This window comes from Ictalurus furcatus, chromosome 18 (assembly GCF_023375685.1).
Source record: "Ictalurus furcatus strain D&B chromosome 18, Billie_1.0, whole genome shotgun sequence".
Lineage (NCBI taxonomy): Eukaryota > Metazoa > Chordata > Actinopteri > Siluriformes > Ictaluridae > Ictalurus > Ictalurus furcatus.
The window spans coordinates 21,983,538-22,001,602 of NC_071272.1; the positions used below are offsets into that span (position 1 = coordinate 21,983,538).

General features: G+C 42.9%; 1 protein-coding gene across 2 annotated transcripts in view; it reads left to right on the top strand.

Annotated features, from left to right (window-relative positions):
- ebf1b (EBF transcription factor 1b) overlaps positions 1–18,065 on the top strand; it is a 108,582-nt gene that overhangs the window by 70,600 nt on the left and 19,917 nt on the right. For both annotated transcript variants that reach the window (XM_053649583.1, XM_053649584.1), the window contains exons 9-11: positions 3,897–4,027; positions 7,933–8,059; positions 17,200–17,288. In XM_053649583.1, coding sequence (XP_053505558.1) covers positions 3,897–4,027; positions 7,933–8,059; positions 17,200–17,288 — 347 coding nt within the window. The remainder of the gene's footprint in view (positions 1–3,896; positions 4,028–7,932; positions 8,060–17,199; positions 17,289–18,065) is intronic.

Consider the following 18,065-nt stretch of genomic DNA (forward strand, 5'->3'; position numbering starts at 1 on the left):
TAATTTTAAGTACATTACGTGTGTGTGTGTGTGTGTGTGTGTGTGTGTGTGTGTGTGTGTTAGTTAGCTGGAAGAGATTTGAAATAGGTACAGTTTCACACCCACCCCGCACACTTCTTTGAGCTTTGACCTCCTAAGTCACGTATTCAACGGAGCAAAGAAAGTAAGGATGAACCGCAATTAATTAAAACACAACCCCGTGTCCTCCCCCAATCCTTAGACTTCCTTAGACTCCGTTCCCTTTTAGCTCTTTTGTCCTCTTGGTTGGTTCTGCTAACTTCTTCTCAAAAGACCTGCTACCGCGTATCCTATAAGCCATGCAATCGTTCTTTGCGTCGACGTGACACCTTCATTCTTTTACACGTCCCGAGCCGAGTTAGCCGTTGGAATCGCAAACCTCGGGGTGTAGGTCTCGGAAATAGGTACGGACGTATGTCAGAAACCAGACCAACTCTTGACCGCACTCTGAATCGGACCACGGCAAACGTGCCCAGTGTGAAAACCACCCGGATTTTGCATGTAGTTTCAGGAATCTTGAGTTTTCTGCCCAGAAACTGAAGCGGAACCAGCTTGAATACAGATAATGTCGGCGTATCTGTTAAACGCTTTTGAACTTCACCTTGAGAACCTGCTGACGGAACGTGGCAGGAATTCCGACCGCCACATCCATCATGAAAGATTACCTACAATTCATGCCACGCTTCAATACGTGATGGTGAAAATCATCTCAAAAAACTATTTAATAATAATAATAATAATAATAATAATAATTCCTTAGATTTATATAGCACTTTTCTAGGCACTCAACCACCGCTAGCGTGTAGCATCCACCTGGATGATGCGACGGCAGCCCTAGTGCTCCAGAACACCCACCACACACCAGCTCTTAGTACAGAGGGGAGTGATGTAGCCAATTCAGAGATGGGGATTATTAGGGGGCCATGATAGAGAAGGACCAATGGGGGAATTTCGGCAGTACACCCGGGTTACACCCCTACTCTTTTACGAGAAGTGTCCTGGGATTTTTAATGACCGCAGAGAGTCAGGACCTCGGTTTAACGTCTCATCCGAAACACGGTGTTGTCTTTACAGTATAGTGTCCCAGTCACAGGGCATCAGGACCACAGGGTGAGCGCCCCCTGCTGGCCTCACTAATACCACTTCCAGCAGCAACCTTAGTTTTCCCCAGGAGGTCTCCCATAGAGGTACTGTCCAGGCTCAACCCTGCTTAGCATCAGTGGGAAACCAGGAAGATACGACTCTGCCTCGCTGATTTGTTTAAAAAAAAAAAAAAAGTAAAATATAAATAAATATATATAGGTAGAAAAATCGATGCAATCATTTCCCTGTTCGCTTTGTTCCATTGCTTTGTATGCTTGTGCAGGATGGGACAAAATGTTCCCTCAGGAATAGGGCGAAAAGGCTTTTATAATTCTCGACTTGAGACCTTAAAGCTCAAGCCTGGAATAACAGGGTTTATGGATGGGCTTCGCAGACATTTGGCATGTTTAATTTCCACTGTTACGCAAATCCTTTGGCTTGTCAAGGATTTGGCCATGGAAATGTATGCGCCCTGACGATGGGATATTGAACATGTGATGCAGCACTGATAATGTGCCATGTTTGCAGCCATTGAGAAATATAGTGTAAAAAGCAGCAGTAATGCGTAGGATCCGACATGCTGTTGGAGATCCGAGATCAGTTCTGTAGCGTGCAGTTTATGATTGACGCTGGATTAGAGTCAGGGGACGCTGACCCCAGATCAGTCCTCAGGATGGCGTTGTTTTAGTGAGTTTATATAAGCGTGATAATGACCGGTGATGATGAGACTGGACATCAGTGTAACAATCTGCTTAAATCTGCTCCGTTCATTTCTGTGATCGCAAAATCCTGGTAGAAAGCTAGAAAGTTGATCATTTTACCATAGCCGGCAGTATGCATATACTGTAAGATATGAATCATTAACTAATACATAGTGCCATATTTATATATTTAACATTGACCTTGAATGGCATTCCGTAGTGTTTTGAGTGTACATACACACATTTAAGTGTGACATTTAAGGGAACAACAAAACTGTTAGACACACCTCACTCAAGGAGACATCACACACTGACTTAAGTCGGAATTATGCACGCCTCGGCACACGCCGGCCGGCGCGTGCGACCCCCGTGCAACTGTCCCAGCAGTGTATCCGTACTTACATCTAATATATGAATACCAAACAATGTGTGTGTGCGTGTGTGTGTGTGTGTGTGTGTGTGTGTGTGTGCATGTGTGTGTGTGTGTCACTGGGAGCAGCATGGTGAGCAGATGGTGCAGAGAGAGCCACAGAAAGTTTAATCCTATCAGATGGATTCATGCTTCTCCATCTGCTTAATCCAGCAAAAAGCTCAGCTTCTGCCAAACAGTCCACTTAGGCCAACATTACCACCACACAACTGCACTTTGCTTCCACACATCCCCAAATTACATTATGCTACAGGAAATCTCGTCTTATTTTCTATGCCTGTATGTGTGTCTGCATGTTTGTGGAGCCCCAGTGTCCAAAATGTAAATACAAAGGACATGTTCACGTGCGTACCGAAAAAAAACCCCCAAAAACTTTCCATCTCATAGATGGACCCCAGCAATCTCTCTGTCTTTTGTGTATTATTATGCTGAATGACACTATTCTAAAACTAAACAGAGGTGAACACTGCCAGACAAAGCAGCTAAATCGCTTTCTTTAGCCCCTGCCAGCGCTAATGAGAGGACAGCTCTAATAAGTGAACTGACCTCTCTCCGTGCTGTTCCCCGTTCACCGTGCTGTCACTGATCCACATGCACCACAGTGCGCAACGTAGGAAATCTTAGCGCGGAGCAATCTCGACATGTTTATCCGTCAGCGTTTTATAACGCGAGGATCGTTAGACCGCGAGAGTCCGGGTTATATCAGGCGAATCCACTCCATACGCTTAAACATTAACACGCTAAAGAAATAACTAGGAGGCCAGGATTAGGAATGCAGATAACGATCAGCAAGACTTCGCGACAAACACAAAGAATCACATGACGTTGCTCACCATGGCAACCGTGATGCAGAGTAGGAAACATCAAACGTGACAGTACAAGCCAATGGGCACACGGTATGCACTAACTGAAAACAGGTTAAGCCACGACGGCCGAAATATTTCCTCGTAATATTCTACTTTAAACATGTCTTAGATGTGGTTCTTTACTGAATTCACTTACTGAATATCTTGGTCAGATATTCATTCACTATTGTTGTGGTGTGGACCAACCTGTAATGACTTGCCAGTGGCATCAAGAAGAAATCCTAGCCACAACATTTCAATGGGAATTCTTGTTGTAAGTAAGGCCTTGTTTTTATGCCTGAGAGGCACTGCAAGGGTCATGAAAACCGCCGCTGATCTTCTCTAGGCCATGTGGTGTGGGAATCCTAGTTAAATCCAGCTGTATGAGCTTTCCCAGTGACGTCTGTGGCTTTTTGTTTCCTGCTCTGGCTTCGAAATGAGAGCTGTAGAGGTGTCAGACTACCTACCCCCAAACACCCCTGCAAACCTCGTGAAACAAACCACACAAGAACCTCGTCTCTAACCCTGAGGCCTCTTGGGGAAACAAGGGTTGGAGTGTCCAAAATTCAACCCGCCAGTACGCAACTACAACTCTACCTTTTCTCGGGTGTTAAAAATGAAAGATTAGAATACGTTGCTTTTTTTTTTACGATGCTTTTAAAACAAAATAATATATATATATATATATATATATATATATATATATATATGTTTATTGACTAATATGTAGAAATGATTGAAAGGGATTAATTAATAACATGTCTCTGTCTCTTTTCTCTCCTTCACAACATTTCTATTGGTACTCTTACTGGAAAGCAGCAGCACCTTGCATCAAAGCCATTAGCCCTAGTGAAGGATGGACAACGGGGGGCGCGACGGTCATAATCATCGGGGACAACTTCTTCGATGGATTGCAGGTGATCTTCGGCACCATGCTGGTGTGGAGCGAGGTGGGTGAAACTGTTTTAACCTCCGTGAGAATATAAGTCAATAGGCTTTGTTTAGAATGACAGATCTTGGGATTATAGGAGTGGTCTTGGATATTAAATATTGGCGAACTGTTCACTAATTGACTATCTAAGTACTCTTCCACAACGCCGTGAGCCCAAGCCGGACGCCGTCAGACTTCCGAGCCAGGTTTGATTTGGGTTTTTCCATACAGCAATCTAATGTATCCATGGTTGGATACATGGTTGAAGCATGGATACATGCTTCTTTGTCAATGTCCATTAGAGGGGTCAAAATATAGCAGTTACATGATAATACCTCTGTCAAGCCAAGTCAGCTGTAACGGACATTGCTGGAAAGCAGCTGAAAAACTGAAACTGAACTATTAATTAATCCAGAAGAAAAATCCTCGAGAAACCATGGAATCGTTCAAGGTCAAGGTTCACGTTATGAATAACTTGCTCCATTTTAGACTGGCTAAAGTGTACTATCAGTCCTTACGTCATCCCTAGACTTGCTCGGGAGTATAAACACGCTAATTAATGCACCTGTAATCAGTGTAGCAGTTAAGTAGATGATCATTTAATATTCATAACTGTCTATTCGACTAGGAGTTACAGACAAACGTGGTAGACTAAACAATCCGAATCGTGCCGCCTACTACGTTTACCGAACAACTGAAGCATGGAGCAAGCAATCAACACTTTTCGCACTACCCTTATTTGTCAGGGACTGCTAAACAGCATGAAGGAACCGTAAATGAGTTAGCATGAGCATGAGGTGCTAATTTTCATCTCTTGTTCCTGGGCAGATAATAGGCTCGCTTAAGAAAGCGCATAAAAAAATTAACATCGCATAACGGAAGCGGAATAATACAAATATGACACGTACGATAACAAAACCATTTAACAAGTTACACAGAAAAAGAAGAATAATAAGACGGCATGTATAACCGGTAAGGTTATATGTGTAGTGCTACTGAATTCCATTGGAAAATGTATAATGAACTCAAAGCGCGCCTTCTGAAGAGGACTACGCGATCTTCCTGTGCTGTTTATATTCATTAAGAAGATCTTCAAATGTCATACTTATTCATGTCTACATATGATGTCATATGTTTACATATCATCATATGATTACATAACATGTTCAGATTAGATGTTTACCTATCATTTCGATATGATCCGGATTTACTGTACTGTAGATATCAGAGGAATAAGCGCACACGCAAACGGCATGGTGCATTGACGGTGCACATCTGGGACACATTTACTGATCGTTGGCTCCTCCCCCTCTAGCTGTTCCTGTAGACATCATCACCTTTTGACCTTTCTACCCTAACCTCATAGCCCCTAAATGAGGAGGCCCACCCAGAACCCGCTCAGCTATGCCCATCAGCTATGGATTTGATTATCCGTGATAGCGCATGATGAGGGGAAAGGTTTTAATTTTTCCTACATCTGTTTTAACATTAGTCTCGAGAACATTTAGGTGACTGGATGGCATTTTTGCAGGGAGAGTTAGAGGCATTAGGTAGTTATGGGGTAATAATTAAAAAAAAATATTTGTCCTGATTAGCCCTAGGGGAATACATCTGTGTATGGCTTAACGGTACACTCGCCTCTGTTTGCAAAGTCTTTATACTGGGGTTTGTTTAAAAGGTCACATACTGTACAGAAACTCCCAGCTTAAGGTCAAGCTCAGGGACTGACACACACACACACACACACACACACACACACACACAATACACGATACACAAACACAAATGAGAAATGCATCCCGTATAACTGTATACTTGCGTATTTAGTTGGGAGTGTAACTGAGCGATTAGTGCTCGGTTAGAAGGTTAATGTCTAGAGTCGGTCATTTCAGGTTTAACTCTACAGCATGTTTCTAATTAGGGTGTCTCTAGACAAGGAGTACAGACCCCATGTGCCCTTTCACAACACAACTACAGTCCCCATCAAACCCTTGAGAATGATCAGTAGGACATACAAACCCACATTACTCACAGATGCACATTTCACTCATATTACTTCACTGCTTTCAGGGTTCTTGGCATTTTGGATGCTAGCCAAGATTCGCAATGCTTTATTTATTTATTTATTTATTGATTGATTGATTTATTCATTCATTATGCTTTGTGTTACTGTTGGTGGAGCCATAATACACATAGACCATTAAGCAGGGTTAGGGTTAGGGTTAGCCCTAAGCCTAACCCCTAACCCTAACCAACCCTAACCCAACCCTAACCTAACCCTAACACCTAACCCTAACCCAACCCTAACCCAACCCTAACCTAACCCAACCCTAACCGAACACCTAACCCTAACCCAACCCTAACTCTAACCAATCCTAACCCAACCCTAACACCTAACCCTAACCCAACCCTACACCTAACCCTAACCCAACCCTAACCGAACACCTAATCCTAACCCAACCCTAACTCTAACCAATCCTAACCCAACCCTAACACCTAACCCTAACCAACCCAACCCTAACCAATCCTAACCCCTAACCCTAACCAACCCTAACCCAACCCTAACCCATCCCTAACTATAACCAATCATAACCCAACCCTAACCCTAACCAACCCAATCCTAACCCAACCCTAACCAATCCTAACCTCTAACCCTAACCCCTAACCCTAACCAACCCTAACCCATCCCTAACTATAACCAATCATAACCCAACCCTAACCAATCCTAACTAACCCAACCCTAACCAAACCTAACACCTAACCCTAACCAACCCTAACCAATCCTACCCTAACTCCTAACCCTAACCAAACCTAACCCAACCCTGAGACTAACCCTAATCCTAACCAAACCAAACCTAACCCCAACCCTAACCAATCCTAACCTAACACCTAACCCTAACCAACCCTAACCCTAACCAATCCTAACCTAACACCTAACCCTAACCAACCCAACCCTAACCCAACCCTAACTCTAACCAATCCTAACCTAACACCTAACCCTAACCAACCCAACCCTAACCCTAACTAACCCTAACCTAACACCTAACCCTAACCAACCCAACCCTAACCCAACCCTAACCCTAACCAATCCTAACCTAACACCTAACCCTAACCAACCCAACCCTAACTCTAACCAATCCTAACCTAACACCTAACCCTAACCAACCCAACCCTAACCAAACCCTAACCCTAACTAACCCTAACCATACCCAACCCTAACCCTAGCCAACCCTAACCAACCCTAACCCAACTCTAGTTATCAACCGTTAAGCAGGACTATTGCAGTAAACAGCTGCTTGTACAGTTAATAAACAGTAACAAACTTACCTTGACATTTATTCATTTAGCAGACGCTTTTATCCAAAGCGACTTACGAACGAGGAAATACAAGCAAAGCGATATACCAAGCGGAGAACAATAAAAGTAGTGCTACCGTACAAGATTTATAATGGAGTTCTAGAGAAGCAAAGTGCGCAGAGTCGAGGTGTAAGGGCCAGAGTAAATTTTTTCCCCTTTTCTTATAAAATATTTATATGTTTATTCTATAAATAATGTAGGGGTTGGCATTTTAGGGGTTAATTATGTGCTCACGGAACAAGTGGGTCTTTAGCAATTTTTTATTATTTTTTAAAAAAATAGCGACAGATTCTATGGTCTGAACGGTTAATTCGAAGGTTCTGGAAAGGGACCTTGAGCCACGCTGAGTAGGCACTACTCAGCGTCGGTCGTTAACCGATCGCAGATTGCAGATTACTTACCATATTAAATATAAATATATAAGCAACCAAATCATCTTTGTGAAAATCGTCTGAAGTGATCAAACTGGAACAAAAAATAAGAGTAACAATAAACTGTTAAAAATGTTCTAGTCGGGGGACACTAATCTCTCTCTCTCTCTCTCTCTCTCTCTTTCTCTCTCATCAGCTCATCACGCCTCATGCCATCCGGGTGCAGACGCCTCCTCGGCACATCCCTGGTGTCGTGGAAGTGACGCTCTCCTACAAGTCAAAACAGTTCTGCAAAGGGACACCGGGCAGATTCATTTACACAGGTAAGCTGTCCAATCTCATGCCAAAGTTACGTCAGCTGACCACAAATATACGACCAATGATCGTCCTAAAACAACAGTGACTACCGAAGAACAGCTAACATCTTGGGTGACATTTCAGAAATCATGTACACGTTTAGGGAGAAGGGTTATTTGGAAAACGAAGCAGTTATAGTGAAAATATTTTGTAGGGTTTTACATAGAACCTTTGTGAGATTCCCCACAGGGACCAGATGCAGAATGTACAGGGTCTAGAGCTTTAGAGTGTACGCATAAACAGGTATACCACTGCTGGAGTCCAATCCACTTCCTTTCAAGGACGCCATTCATGTCAGTTTCAGTACAGTTATATGGACTCTTAGTTATTGTCTGATGGTTAATATAAGAGCCCGATTCTCTCCTCCCGAGCAGCTTTACTGATCTCTGATCAGTCCCAGATTAGGCCAATAATAAGAGCAGTCTTTATAGCTTTCCGTTCAAGCCGTACGTAATCGTTGATCTGCATTACGCTTATATTCTGAGTTACATACACAAAAGCGAAACGTAGAGCCTGCATAGCGAAAACGTAACGGAAAAAAAGGAGGATATTTTTTTTTTTCCTTAATTACTCCAGATGAGGAGATAGTAACGAGCTCGGCTTGTAAACACTGTAACAGTTTAGTTAGACAAACAGTGGGCGCTTTATTGGCCTACATCTTGAAGTCATTTGCAGAAAAAAACGGGGCCGAAACGATCTGTGTAGATTTCCGGATTGCACACAAACACCCACATGGGTGCACAAACGCAAAGAAAACAAGTGCCTCACTCATTTTAGACACACACACACACACACACACACACACACTAAATTAGGAGACCTAGTCCCAGAACATTTTCAATAGTCCTGTAATGAGTATAACCGCATCTTTCCATTTTGCATTTCTTTCCTCTGTTTTTCCTCTCTGACTAAAAATCTGTATTAATTAGCTCAGTCTTTGCTCCAAACTTACATATTCTGGTTATATAAACATCAAACACAAAGTGAGAGAGAGAGAGAAGGTGAGCAAGAGAGAGAGAGAGAGTAGGGGAGAGAGAGAGAGAGAGAGAAGGTGAGAGAGAGAGAGAGAAGGTGAGTGAGAGAGAGAGAGTAGGTGAGAGAGAGAGAGAGAGTAGGGGGGAGAGAGATAGAGAGTAGGTGAGAGAGAGATAGAGAGTAGTTAGCGAGAGAGAGAGAGTAGGTGAGAGAGAGAGAGAGAGAGTAGGTGAGCGAGAGAGAGAGAGTAGTGAGTGAGAGAGAGAGAGAGAGAGAGAGAGAAGGTGAGTGAGAGAGAGAGAGAGATAGAGAGAGAGAAGGTGAGAGAGAGAGAAGGTGAGTGAGAGAGAGAGAGTAGGTGAGCGAGAGAGAGAGAGTAGTGAGAGAGAGAGAGAGAGTAGGTGAGAGAGAGAGAGAGAGTAGGTGAGCGAGAGAGAGAGTAGGTGAGAGAGAGATAGAGAGTAGTGAGCGAGAGAGAGAGAGAGAGAGAGAGAGTAGGTGAGAGAGAGAGAGAAGGTGAGAGAGAGATAGAGAGAGTAGGTGAGCGAGAGAGAGAGTAGGTGAGAGAGAGATAGAGAGTAGTGAGCGAGAGAGAGAGAGAGAGAGTAGGTGAGCGAGAGAGAGAGAGTAGGTGAGCGAGAGAGAGAGAGAGAGAGTAGGTGAGAGAGAGAGAGAGAGTAGGTGAGAGAGAGAGAGAGAGTAGGTGAGCGAGAGAGAGAGAGAGAGAGTAGGTGAGAGAGAGAGAGAGTAGGTGAGCGAGAGAGAGAGAGAGAGAGTAGGTGAGAGAGAGAGAGAGTAGGTGAGCGAGAGAGAGAGTAGTGAGCGAGAGAGAAAGAGAGAGTAGGTGAGCGAGAGAGAGAGTAGGTGAGAGAGAGATAGAGAGTAGTGAGTGAGAGAGAGAGAGAGAGAGAGTAGGTGAGAGAGAGAGAGTAGGTGAGAGAGAGAGAGAAGGTGAGAGAGAGAGAGAGTGAGAGTGAGAGAGAGAGAGAGAGAGAGAGAGAGAGAGAGACCTGAGGCAGCATTAAAACGAGCCAAATCACCCATCAGTGCCAACAAATACTGAGATCAAAGGTCAAACCCCTGAGAACTCATTAGCAAATTGCTAGTGATTTGTTTGACAGAGTGTATTTATAGGTGTGAGTTCACTGGGTGCGTATGAGCATGTAACACATGAAAGTGATTCAAAATCAGACGCCACACTTATTGTTTTTTTCTTTCTAAATACTGGATCCCTGGAATTAAAGTTGGAAAGTTGGTGTGTGTGTGTGTGTGTGCGTGTGTGTGTGTGTGTGTGTGCGTGTGTTTCAGTCATAGTAGGTGCTGACCAGTTCATCCGTAGGAAGGTGTACACTGAAAAATAAGCATGAAATATTTCCCCTCCTGTTTCCCTCAGCTCAGATGAAATCCTACATGAACCCGTAACTTCCTGTACCCGTGCTTCTAACCTAACTAAAACAGAATAGCCATCTCATCCAAGCTGAAACCACACTTTCCCTGTACTCCTTGGGGTTTTTTGTTTTGTTTTGTTTTTTGTAAGTAAAACCTGCTCCGGGTGACTGGAAAGCGAAAGTGGTAGCTGGTCTTGGCATAGCTAGTACTCAGCGAACAGCTGGCGAAACTAATCAGCCTGTTACTGAACTGTGTGAGCGGCGGCTATTAGCGTAGCTTGCTAGCAGCTCGGCGGGTCTAATTAAATCAATACAGGCACAGCCACGGATGCCTCCTGCCAGGCTCCAGCTAGGTGCTAATCTGTGGCTACCTGGAAACTGCCAGTAGTATGTCAGGTTTTGTAACCTCCAAAATCAGTCAACCAATGAGAGTCAGCCTATAGAAGATTGTGTTATTGTAGACTTTAAACGTACGAGGCATACAATGCGTACAGTACAGTAGATGAGTAGAAGTGCAAGGTTTTTATGCATCGTACTCTTTAATGAAGAAGCCTACAGACTTTTTATTTATTTTATTTTTTTTGCATATAGCCTAGGCACAATAATGCAGGATCATTAATACACGAAACGCTGTAATTTACCTTCCTTTTACTTCTTTTTCTCTCTTTCTTCGTTTCATTGTTTCCCCCTCTGGCCTTGATTTAGTTGCAAAGGGCACAGAGTACCTAATAAATCTTCTATAATTGACAGTGGAGGCGCCCTGTCACTCGTGAAGGTATGCGCCAGTACAGAGGAAGTGTGAAGACGCGATCGATAAACCGATACCTAGCAAGACAGAGACCCTGTTTATGCTACATCTCCAGCTGGAATCCTGAAGAATTCGCTCTGTACGTTATACATATTGCGTGGCATCACATTTAGCGTAGACTGCTATTATATTTCAGCCTTCGCAAGTCAGGGTGGTCCGTCTCCAGAATTCCCGCCTCGTTTGACAGACCGGATTCGACCTGTCTGCTAATTATTAAGGTCTTCGTGGGCTGGATTCGGTGTGGTAAAAGAGGAACAGGCAACTTTGTGTACAGTAGGGACGTGGCTATCCGGGCCCTTAGATTGACACCACAGCCCTATGTAAGTAAGTAGAAATCCCAAATGAGGAGGTGCATGCACCCCCATAAGTTCAGCAGGGGTGTGTATTTTCTTTCATAACTGTATCTTTCAGAACACACACACACACACACACAGCACCCTCCACCGTCCCACCACACAAATCTCAAATGTCAAACCATACATCTTAAAGACAACAGAGCGCAAGGGAGAAGAGGAGGTAAGATATACGAATAAGTTGGAGAATAAGACAAGATTCTTTATTGATCCTAAACTGGGGTGGCTTGAGGAAAATAACTCATCTATAATAAGGAGGGAAGAATGAAGCAATAATTCAGAGGTATTGAACGCTGCCCTGCTGCAAGGATCGATCCCCCAGAGCCCTCGCTTTCAGATCACACCTGGAGGAGGGAAAACGAAGCTTAGGAGATTGCTCTCCACTCCCGTGTTCATTACTGCAACACTTTGACAGGTTATATGGAAGCAAAGATGGGGAGAAGGTAAAAAAAAAAAACATCAACAACAACAACGACAAAACAAAACATCTTATTGTTATTGTTTGATTGCATGAGGGATGGTCCTCTGGAAGTTCTGAAAATATTGTTGGATTTTTTTTTAATTAAACTTGCATGATCTGCTCTTCCCGGTTGGAAGAAATTGGGAATCTAAATAGGGTCTGTGGCCCAGTGAGGATGCTGTAGTCGTAGCATGAGCATCAGTATGGTCCTCACGTCTCTTACTTTAGGTTGCCGTAATGTATTATTATCCTCGGTGTTCATATTGTGCTCCAAGGGATGTTCCTGTGCAATAATAGCTGATAGCATTAGGTAACTTTTGACCATACTCTCACTGTTTTTTTATTCTGATCAATCGTGGACATCTTGTCCTCCTCCTTCTTGATTCTGACTGTTCCCCTTCCTCCTAGTCCACCCCCCCACCCCACCCTGCTCAGACCATCTTCCTCTCTGGATCATTATTGTGAAATATGATGAGGCATGCATCTGTCCTCATGCAATTTCAATGAGCATTGATTTCTCTGATTGCAAGAGATCGCTCACAATGTGGTCACAGAGAGAGAGAGAGAGAGAGAGAGAGAGAAAGAGAGAAAGAGAGAGCCTATTTGCTCATTAATTAATCGCTGAGGTGATTCCTGTCATATCAATTTGACATTTTCCTTGACGCCAGCCGATGTTTTCGCCCTGGTGATTTTTGCGATTTTATTCAATTGAAACAGTCGTCAAGGCCACGCTTAACATGTCTTGTGAACATTTAACAACTTAATAATGACCAAAATCTACAGCCAGTTTAGTCTGATAGACTCGATTAACACATGCCCCCAAACATCGTGTGGATACCAACCGTCTTCGGATTTCTACTCCAGTTTCTAAGCGGACAACATCAACGTTTTCACATTTAGCGACTTAGCAGACGCTCCGATGCAGAGCGACTTACAAACGCGCTAACATCTGAAGGCGCGGTAATGCAAAGAAAGCATCTAGCTAATCTTCGGCTCATCTTCTAGTCATTCGTTTAAAAAAAAAAACAAAACAAAACAAAACAACACCCGACGAAACACAGGCAATAAATGCTAGTTTGTAAAAGCGGCAGAGCCACCTACGCACGTAAACACGATAAAAGACGAGCGCTAACGGAAGGGTCATTTTAAACGTAAACGCATCATTTCTTCCACCTCCAAAATGAAGCGGTCGGCGGATTGCCTACTCTAAATTGGCACTGTGTGTGATTGTACGTGAGAGTGTTGAATGCCTTGTGAAGGATTGGTGTCATGTACGGTACGTAGAGGGTGTATTTCTATCTCATGGTCAGTGATCCCACGGTTAAGCTCTGGATACACTTCATGCTCATTCGGTGTCTAGCTAATAAGGAATTCAGGAGAGTGTTGAGGTAGGACGTTGCTGTTCCAGACAAGCTCTTGTACGTGAGCATGGAGGCCTTGAATCTGATCCCGTGCGGCTACGGGAAGCCAGTGGAAGGAGATGACCAGGGGTGCGACATGGGTTCTTTTGCATTCCACGTTAACTATGGAAGCTAAATTCACGAGTTGTGCTCAATTTCCCCGTCAGATATAACTTCAGAAATGAATCTGACGTGTGAGCTGTATCCATAACGATCATTATCTTCAGAATTCAGGGTAAAGCACGGTACTGAAGCAAAGTATTGAAGTCGCTACGCTATGTATCGCTTCTCTGCTTTTTGACGTCCGTCAGGCCCTTACGGTGCCGCTACAATACAGTATATTAGCTTGCCTCGGCTAATGCTCATAATGTCCCGTTTAACACTGAGAATGTAGCATGTGCTGTAGCGTAACATCTCCAACTTGGCCCCAGTGCTATTTTGGAGCAGTTAACCACTATGATTGCCCAGGGAGAACAATAAACCAGCAAACTGAAGCCATGTGGGAGTACGAAGAAAACAATAAAACAGTTTGCAAAAGAAGAGCTACGCCAAGTTATAAATACTCACGGTGTGGTTAGCACTAGACAATATTCTACTGGCTATAGTGAAGATATAGGCCAACAACAGTCCCACTTCCCCATTTTAGTTAGAGGGTACATGGGCTCAGGTGTAGTTCATATATGTGCGTTGGCATGTATTTCTGTTGGCCAAGCAATTAAACGTGTAAAAAAAAACACGTGTCGGTTGATGTTGAGGGTTTGTGTATTTCCAGTGTTTAGGGCATCATTATTTCGTAGGCTTAAAGATTATGCAAAAAAAATCAGTGGATTTACTTATGACTCACTCTGTGTGTGTGTATGTGTGTGTGTGTGTGTGTGTGTGTGTGTGTGTAGAGAGAGTAAAGGTTCTTTCTTTCCAAAGAAATGCTTGAGGCATTCTCGAAAACTTGCTGCGTTTTTTTTTCCAGTGTTAGGGATGTTGGATGTTGTTGTTCTACTACTACAACTTCAACTTGTAACGTGATCTTATAATGTACCGAGGTCTAATCATTTATTTTAATTGCTTTGAATGTGATTTACCGATCGTTCATAATCAGACGCGCTCACGTATAAAAGGAGGCCAGTTTAATTTGTTAGCATTACACGACCGGTCGAAAGTTTGGACACGCTCGTTCTTTGTTTTATTTAATTTTTTTTTTATTTCTCCACATTTTAGAATAATAATAAAGTCATGAAAACTCTGGAGTAACACAAATGGAACTATGGGAATTATATCGTGACGCGCTTTTCGACGAGAATTCCCAGAAACGTATTCTTGGCGTTTTCTCGCCCGATCTCTTGAGGAATTTCCCTGAGATGCTTTTTAAACAGTATTAAAGGAGTTCACACCGACGCCGGACTCTTATCGGCTGCTTTTCGGAATATTTCCCCCCGAGTCGTCCGTTTAAAAAACAATATTTATTTGTAAATAAAACGTTAGTTCTCTAATGAAAGAAACGAGTACGTCGGCACGGTTATATTTTCATCTACGACACCGATTTCAAACATTTAATCACACACCTTCAGACCAAAAGCTTTTTAAAGATCATGAGAAACATTTCAGTCGAGTGTCCACAAACTTTTGAGCGGAAGTGTGTGTGTTTCCCCTTCCTTCTTACTCCCCTTCAGTAAGTTAAAGTTTATCCGCCGTAGTTGTGTTTACGTGCGGCCTAATGACGAATGAATAATACGAATGATAACCCGATCAGAATACAAACTACCTTATAAAACTAAAAGGTGAGTGTTTATCTACCGACCTCAGGTAGAAGAGAGGAGACAGAATGCTATGAGAATGCTAACAGGAAATGTACGTGCTAAAAATGGCAAGGGATTGTTTTATTTATTTAAGTTAAGTTTGTAATATACAGTATCTGCCTTACTGAAGACTAATACGGGCATAGACTTAGTGTTCTTCTTCTTCTCCTTCTTCATTTTCATCCATTTCGGTCCTGATCGTTTTACTCGAGCGGTCTGCTTGATCGGCCCTCGAACCGTCGGACCGGTCACTTCGACAGTAAGATGGGATAGGAAAAATCCTCACACAAACAGGTGGAGATGATCGACCGTCACAAAGGCGACTCCCACCATCACGCTTTTTCGACGCGAAGACTTTTTCTCATTCTTTCACACACTCGCACATCGAAAACCATTCGCCGCACCGCCGATTTTCACATTCACATTCCATTTACATCTCATGTTTTTGAGTCATTTGAGCAGCTTTATAAGTATGGAAATGTTCGAATCCAGTAATATTGGCACCCTTGGTAAATATGAGCAAAGGAGGCTGTGAGAATTTGTCTTCGTTGTTTAACCTTTTGTTTAAAAAAAAAAAAAATCACTAAAAATACTCTGCTCTCATGGATATCAAACAATTGCAAACACAACACAGGTACACACACACACACACACACACACATATATATATATATATATAAACATTGTTAAATATCAGCGTTTGAATCCAAACAATTATTGGCACCCCTTTTAGTCAGTACTTTGTGCTACCTATCTTTGCCAAGGAAACAGTGTAGAATTTTTCACAGCCCTCTTTGCTCATATTTACCATTATTAGTGGAGGACACGTATATGATAGTTATATTAATAGTCTACTTAAGTTTCCCCTCATATTACATGACATACTAACATCATTATAACTTTATTAGAATTCACTGAACCGTGACCATCTGCTTCAACTGACAGGAAAGCACCCAACTCCACTTTCTCTCTGTGCCCCATCAACCCCTAACACTCCCTCATGCTCATCCAAACCACGTTTTGGTTTTCTCTTCCTCTTTTCTCGACCTTTTAAACGTCCTGCTTCATGAAGTGTTGGAAGAAAAAAAAAAAAAAGTTGTTAGTTGAAAGCCATGTATATACTTTTAAGTAATATACTAAGTCAGTCTTAGCTGTGGAGCTAAGCTTAAAGAAGTATAGAGCAGCCAAACACTGATACTAGATCAGTTTCTTATTTAAGAAATATATATATATATATATATATTTCTCAAAAACATACAATATCTGGAACATTTTGTCTCTATTTACAGTTTGGACTCCTTTTAAACAGTAGCCTTTTGAAAACAAAGCCCTGCCATATAAGTGCAGCCATATCATTACCCCCCATCCATTTTCTTTCTGTTATTGAACCACGTTTTATGCGATAGCTTGTAAATCTTCCTCCCAGTCGTCATATTCCTTCATACGACTGATGCACTTTCATGTTTCTGACAAGATAAAGACTCCACGTGCGGTAATTGCGATACCGATTGCGCCATCTTTCGAATCCCAAGATTGCCGTCTCGTACCTGCGTTTTACACTCCGAGCGGAATAAATGCGGGTAATCGTTGGAAAACGCCACGGCGACGTTCCATCGGAACGATTGTAATACTCCGGCGGCAACTTCTACGGTGTCAAACCTGTCACGCTTTTGCTGAAGTGTGATCTTCCTCCATTTCCTTGTGTTATAATTTTGTATGAAGGACTTCAATGATTTATCGATTTTCGGACTGGTATGCCCTGGCAGTTACTTTATTAGTGGACCATTGAAGATAAATCTTCAATCTATAATAATCAGATTGAATGCTAAAGCAGCAATCAGTCATTTAATGAGATGATTTAATGAGGGGGGGGAGGCGGGGTCAGTCATCTATAGAATAATGTTAGAATTAATGGTGTCTGTTTTTCAGCTTTAAACGAGCCCACCATTGATTACGGTTTCCAGCGGCTACAGAAGGTCATCCCTCGGCATCCTGGAGACCCGGAGCGCTTACCGAAGGTACGGCGTGTTTGTTACGTTTGTTACATTTGAATATCATTCAGTTAAAAAAAAAAGAAAAAAAGAAACGGGATTTCTCCAGCTAGTTTTACACAACGTAGCTTGATTGTAATTTGCTAGCAGACATATTGGTACACGGTTGTGTTTGTAATTCTGCGCGATCGTTAAGAGCGTCGTTAAGACGATATTACATGTTGTACTTTTATTTAGTGATTTATACTAGCGTGTTGTTTGTGACGTTCGGCTTCGAGACCGGATCGTTTCCAGATTACTCGGGAGCTTTACGTACGTCGGGGTGAGAGTTTGTATGTTATACAAAGGTACGACTAAGATGGCTGAGTTCTCGCTCTGATGTCGTCGTGGGCTTGGAGATCGCGCTGGTGTGGTAACGATCGCTGTTCTCGGGTCGTTAGCAGCTGTTGCTCAAGCACAAGGAGAGTTACATCATCGCCACATCATCCTCGAGTGCTGATGTGTGTGTCAGCCGGCCATGTTAAACCCAGTGTGGTGCTGCTGGAGCAGTGTAGTTTTGCTGTGTGTTTTAGAGTGTTATAGGCTTCTGCGGTACTTCTTTGTGAGCATGCACGTATGGATGTGTGTGTCTTAACGGTTAATCTTCTGCCTGTGAGTTTCCCGGGGAATGGAACACACACAGACGCACAAAGACGCAAGCACAAAGAGTTAATAAGAGTTAAATACATGCATCCGCATTTATCTGTGAGCTCATCGACTAATGCGACTAATTGCAATAAACGACTGTGATTAGAAGCGCGCGTG